General features: G+C 39.0%; 1 protein-coding gene across 1 annotated transcript; it reads right to left on the bottom strand.

Moving 5' to 3' along the window:
* Positions 1-1,115: 1,115 nt before the first annotated feature.
* Positions 1,116-3,673, bottom strand: pdcl3 (phosducin-like 3). Its single transcript, XM_029458560.1, has 6 exons — positions 3,527-3,673; positions 2,814-2,931; positions 2,457-2,547; positions 2,185-2,328; positions 1,855-2,063; positions 1,116-1,667 (listed from the first exon to the last, which is right to left on the bottom strand). The coding sequence occupies exons 1-6, from the start codon at positions 3,530-3,532 to the stop codon at positions 1,522-1,524; spliced, it is 714 nt and encodes a 237-aa protein (XP_029314420.1). The 5' UTR covers positions 3,533-3,673; the 3' UTR covers positions 1,116-1,521.
* Positions 3,674-6,126: the final 2,453 nt, after the last annotated feature.

The raw sequence follows: 6,126 nt of genomic DNA, 5'->3' as shown, positions 1-6,126 counted from the left end.
CACTGACCTTCTGGGTTTTCTCCTTTTCTTCCAGTTCCTGTTTCATTACTCTAAAGCACGCAACTCCATCGGAGCTTTGCAGCAACCTCTACTCACCAGAGGAGCAAAACCACAAGTGGTAATCTCATCGTTCTCACTCATTATGTCCTAAAATGTCATTTCCAAGAGTTATGGCTTTCATTTAATATAACTGGCAACATGGAACATCTGCAGGAAGCTTAAAGGCTGAAGCGAACAATAAATACCTTAATGGATCAAGTCAAACCTAAACCTAAAACAGATTCAATTTCCTGTTTGACATTTTGGAATCTGGACTGCAAACAGAATTTAATCTTGTGTTGTTTAAACATTTGTACTTCTCCTCTTCGCTCCCAGTCTCACTCAGTTCATCCTTTGATGCGGCTTTTCCCCAAGCTCTCCCAGAGGAGAAAGAAGAACATGATACTTCTGGTAAGACAACCTGAGAACTGTCAGCTGTGTTACATGTGCTGCTGCTTCTCTGACTACATGTTTGCACTTCCTGGTTGGAAGTTGGAAGAGATTGACTGAAACAACATCTTTGGTGCATGTTGCTTTTCTCTGTATTTTTTATTAATATTAAGATCGACAGTGGAGCTCAGAGCTCTTTGTACTGAAGGGAAGTTCATCAGACAACAAACGTTCACTATTTCTCTTCTGTCTACAAGACGTCAACCTTTCCAGGAAGCCAAGGAGTAGCAGAGCCAGCAGAAATCTTTTTTAATTGCATCACTGATCAATTTACTGACACTGACTTTTTTTCTAATGCAGATTGAAGGTCTGCCAGAGGGGGTGTTGTAGACCAAACATCTACAAAGAGAAGACAGGAAATTGGGCTCAGCAGAAGAAGAGTAGCCGCCTCACAGATCGACTGGAGGAGCTTCGCCCACAGAAACGTGACTTTTTGTTAACAGAAAATAAATTGTTGTACAGCTGGAAAAAACAGAAGTGCTCCAACATGGCTGCCGTGTGTCTCCCTGCTTCCAAGTGTCAATGTGAACTGTTACCAAGCACAAAATCAATCTCTTCAAATAAATCCTTCATGATAAACAGTGACACTGACCGCCCCCTAAACAAAAAGAGAGTTAAGGCACAAATGATTGTGGCAAAGAGGTGAACTCACATTTAATGCAACAGATTTAAATGCACAGAAACATTTTATGACATAATTATCAAGAAACGTAATAAAAAAAAGTTACAATTTGTCTTTGCTGCTTTTGTAAAGATTGATTGATCGGATGTTTATTCAGATTACAAAAGAGTGATTGTTGTTCCGTTCCCCCCCCCACAGAAATGTACAGGAGGCTGGGTGCTTGAGGACCAAGGTCACAGGTCCAGCCGAGTTCCCTTGAGCAGAATTGAGTTGAGAACAGCCACCCACATGGTTAAAATATTAAATGTATATGCAGATAAAGGAGATGCTGTCCCCTCTCCGTCCCTGCTCAAACGTCCTCCGAGTGTTTCCAACACAGCGTTTCTGATCTGCAGCGATGGACGTTTCTATTAGTCGTCGTCCTCAGAGTCATCGTTCTTTCGTGTAGGAAGCGAACTTCTGATCGATGACATCAACTTGTCTTCGATTTGCTTCTTGGGGTTTTCCTCCAGGTCCGTCTTCACAGCCCCAGATTCCGATAACCTCCACTCCAGCTCTGGGTGTGACAGACGGGACAAACATGTTAATCTGTCGAGACAACAAACCTAAGAAACAGTAAATGTCCATTTATTACAGTCACACTGGAACCAACGATTCTACAACATGTTAAGGTTAAACCTGCATTACTTTAGAAGTGTGTGTTTCACGCGCCGACGCTTTGTTGTGAGCAAGTCGCCTCCTACCTTCAACTTTGAGGTTCATGCCCCCGAAGACCAGCGGGCCAATGAACTGGGCCTTCATCTCTCCCTCGAAATAGACGAAGATGGTGGGCAGGTTGCGGTCGGGGTAGTTGGGGATGCAGGTGGTGGAGATGGACTTGAGGAACTTGGTCTGGGGGAACTTCCTGGCCAATATATTCAGATGCTGGTTGATGAGAGTGCACAGAGGGAGGCTGGGGAAGGAGACGGACAAGAGAAATCATCATCTGCTTAGAAAGTGCCGGCAGGGTCCGAGCCAAAGATGGTTCTAAAAGGGAAACACAACTTAGTTCTCACTTGTGTTGGATGACCTACCCCTGTTTGTAGAGGTGCAGCACCACCCAGATGTCGTCTCCTGCCTTGTTGACCTCGTTGATGTAGTCCTGCCCTGAGATTTCCACCATTTCCCCAAACACGTTCTTCACCTGAGTCGCCTTCCACTCAGCAAGTCGCTTCTGTCTGCAAGGAGACACCTCATGTCATTAGCCACCAACCAAAGGCTGCACTTCTTACCTTGCCATTCTACAACACACATGATGGGGAGTTGCTCGGTACACCAGACTCCTACCTGCATAATCTCCACTCACCTGTACATTTCAATGGCGGCCTCATCCTCGTCACCAAACTCATCTTCGTTCTCCTCCAGATTTTCCAGTGTCATGCCCTCGTACGTTTTAACTGTTCACAGAAACAACAGCAGTCACACCAGCTGATTACATGTGATGCGACTCTCAGGGCTCAAATTAGACAAGACTGAATGATCAAATATCATCTTTGATATAAGTTACATGATTTTCATTTGTACATCTACAAATAAAACTTAAACTGTGGAGTAAATTGTTTTGGGTGACACTTTAAAAACATGTTTTGTAGGTTGAAACATGAATCTCCTAAAATGAAGACACAAAGAAACACGGATATATATTCTAAACTGCGGCTCTTACCGATAGACAGCTGCTGGAGGGCCAGCTCCTCCTCTTCATCATCTTTGGACACCTCTTTGGGAGGAAGAATGCCTTTCTTCCTCAGGATATCATTCCACTCGGTGTCTTCGTTTGGATCCTAAAGGAGAAAACAAAGCATATATACAAGTGCTGTTACTCAGGGTTTCTTTTAGCTCCGATATGTGATGTATTTCTGGTTTTGTAAGAGTAAAACACAGATTTCAAAATTAAAATCTTCTAATATTTTCATTTAAAAACGACATTTTCAACTATATTTTTAAAATAAAAAATACTGTAGATGAAATACTTCATGTGCAAACTATTTTTATACCCAATGAGTTGACAAAACGTACTTGATGACATATTTAACAAGTACATGTTTAGTAGTTACAGGTTTCAGGCACTTAAATGTGAGGATTTCTTATTTTTATTTAAAATGATCAATATTATTAAAATAAATCTAAATTATTTACGTTTTAAAATTTCATGTCAACATATCTTTCTCTGTGTCTCTTCTTTTGGGCAGATTGAGCACTTAGCTAGCTAAAGCTAACATTTAAACAGCTGATACGCCCAGCTAAACTGCTAGCTAAGTTTCAAAGCTCTGCTCTGAAATTATCTCCACAAACAACACCGACATCAAACAATGTCAAATAGTCTCGCTCACCAACATCAAACCACAGCAATTAAACGTGTAATAAAGCGTAACCAACCTGCATTTTGAAAAATAAAAGCTTCCTCTGAAATCACACCACTACTCTCTACCCAGACACGGAAACAGAAAGGACCGTTGACGGACCGATTCCGGCAAAAACAAAAAGCTATGACTGTCAAATAAGCACACAATACTTCAAGGATTATAATAAAACCCCTGTAAATTAGTATATGTTAAGTCGAGCTCAAACTGTATGTTTTTTATTTTTTGTGTGGTGATTGTCCTTAGTAATCTCTGTTTAAAAAGACGAGGAACACATGCATTGTAGGGGGGACAATAATAGAAGTGACACCAACTTCCTTTTGTGGCTCAATATGACCATAAAAGGAGTGGGAGCGCAGCATTCCATTTCTGGCTGCATAGAGAGAAACCAAACAGGTGCTGCTGCTGCTCACACGCGCGCACACACACACACACACACACACACACACACACACACACACACACACACACACACACTCACACACACGCAAGCATTATTTGTTGTTTTAGACTGGATTGGAAGTATATGTGGGGCCCACGTAAGGTTAAGTGACTTTTAAAATAATTTATCCCGCCAAAGATATAAAGAGGACCTTTAAATGGATTTCCCATTTTCTCAACTGGTTCCAGAAGATGTATGTCTATTTTGGTCTCTTCCACACTTTTTTTTGTCAGTACATATAGTTCCTAATATATTGATTCAGATGTTTTCCTTTCCTACAGAAATGTTTTGTTCGGCCGTTTTACTTACTTCTTCTTTAAGCAAATCAATCCTATATCATCAATTTGATTTTATCACTTGCAAAATCTCCTATTCAGAAATCAAACATTTTCCATCATCCAGCATCCTTTTTCATTTTGAAAACGATATATTACATACATCTCATATTCTTCTAAAAATAGCAAAGCTATTAAAACCTTGAATTGATGAAACCTGCAATACATTTTGTACGCTGTTTCTGATTTATGTCAGTGTTCTGATTCACTGGTATTATCTGTTTATGTACTTTGTCTGTTTACCATGCTTTATGCTAATAAAATATTAACAAATAATTTAAATTAGGAAACCCCCTCTTGAAATTAAATTGGTGTATCTAGTCTTGATAACCGATGGAGAAAGGACAACCATGAAGGAAAATACATGCACTGAAAAGTTTAGAAGTATATACCAGTTCTTATCATTACTCTATAAATAGATGTCTTTCTCTAGAGTGTGACTGTGATCATCATTTCTTTATGAGACCATGTTTCGTAGGCTAAGCTTACTTAACAGTCACATAAATGTAATAAAGTAAAAAGAACAATTTACTCCTGAAATGTAAAATGATGGCAATAACAAATTGCAGCGCAGTGCTTGCAGTGCGTTACTGTGTAACCGTGCATTCACAAGTTATTAACAACTGCCATGAAGGAAAATGTGAATCACACATTAAACACACACAAACACGACTGAGGTGGAAGATATATTGTTTACTTAAAATCAGGATTTAAACACTTGTTATCAAAGTGAAACCAACAAAACGGTCTTCATGGGAAAATGGTGGCACAGATTTATTTTGAGCTTGTACCAGTTTTACTTCCTCTTTTTCTTCTTCCTCTTCTTACTTTTTATACTTTACACATATCTGAGTAATCTGACATCAAATTAATATAAAACAGTGTCAGCTAAACCAAGTCCTGGTTCATTACCTATCTCTCTGTCTTGGTTCATTTTGCCTAAATAAAGTTGTGTTTAATTAAATGATCACAAATTAAGTGACAACACAAATTGGGACTGAAACCAGGAAGTGTTATTTGAGTGCTGTTGGTTCGTGATAGTGAATAGTGAAGCTGCAGTGTAGTCTGATGTGTGCTGTACTTGATGGAAACGTGGAGACGCCACGGTACATAAAACTATTTATGCTTTTGTCCTAAAAGATTGTGTGCATTTTTCTTTTTTTAAGATTGACAAGTAACATGTCAGAAAACACATATTACTGTATCATGCATCCATCTTTCCTTTCTTTAAGAGGTAGTTATAAGATTGTAGTTTTTGTATTAGTTGGCTATTTATATAATATAATATTTATTTAAATTCCATATTAGTCCATCCTTAATGCTTAATATATCACTCTGGATATTACACATCAGGTGACTTTAAGATCAAAATGAAAGTAAGTATTGCATGTTGTTCATGTTGTAATAACAGCACATTTAGATTCTTCTTCAGGTTCTTTGTCACAATGATTAATGGTCTGAATGATTACAATGAGCCTTTGTGTGATAATTGAAGTCCTGAGCACCAGAGCACCTGAACATTGTGTCAGATGAACAGCCAATCACAGGAGGGCCAGTGGCTCAATGCCGGAACTGGTGGAAGGGAAAGTTGGTAAAATGCGGAAGAGAAATAAAATAAAACGAAGAGCTCCCACTCCGTCTCTGCTTTTCAGGAACTACAAACGTCATCAATGAGTTTTTATTGTTGCTCCTTCTGTAGTCGTTGTAATTATTTTGTATGCCATGTTTTAGTTCACAATTATTTACAAACCATCTTTATTTTCTTGGTTAATTCATTTTTTGGCAGCTTTATGTGACTCCATGTTGTAGCTTTTACAATAATATCATCACTGTATAACT

Source organism: Cottoperca gobio, chromosome 21 (genome assembly GCF_900634415.1).
Source record: "Cottoperca gobio chromosome 21, fCotGob3.1, whole genome shotgun sequence".
Lineage (NCBI taxonomy): Eukaryota > Metazoa > Chordata > Actinopteri > Perciformes > Bovichtidae > Cottoperca > Cottoperca gobio.
This window is presented reverse-complemented; position numbering and strand designations above follow the sequence as displayed.

Excerpts from the sequence above, each read along its gene's own strand:
- pdcl3 (XM_029458560.1), bottom strand. Across the intron at positions 2,329-2,456 it reads GCCGCCATTGAAATGTACAG|ACAGAAGCGACTTGCTGAGT; the intron begins GTGAGTGGAGAT and ends GTCTCCTTGCAG. Across the intron at positions 1,668-1,854 it reads CATGAACCTCAAAGTTGAAG|AGCTGGAGTGGAGGTTATCG; the intron begins GTAGGAGGCGAC and ends TGTCACACCCAG.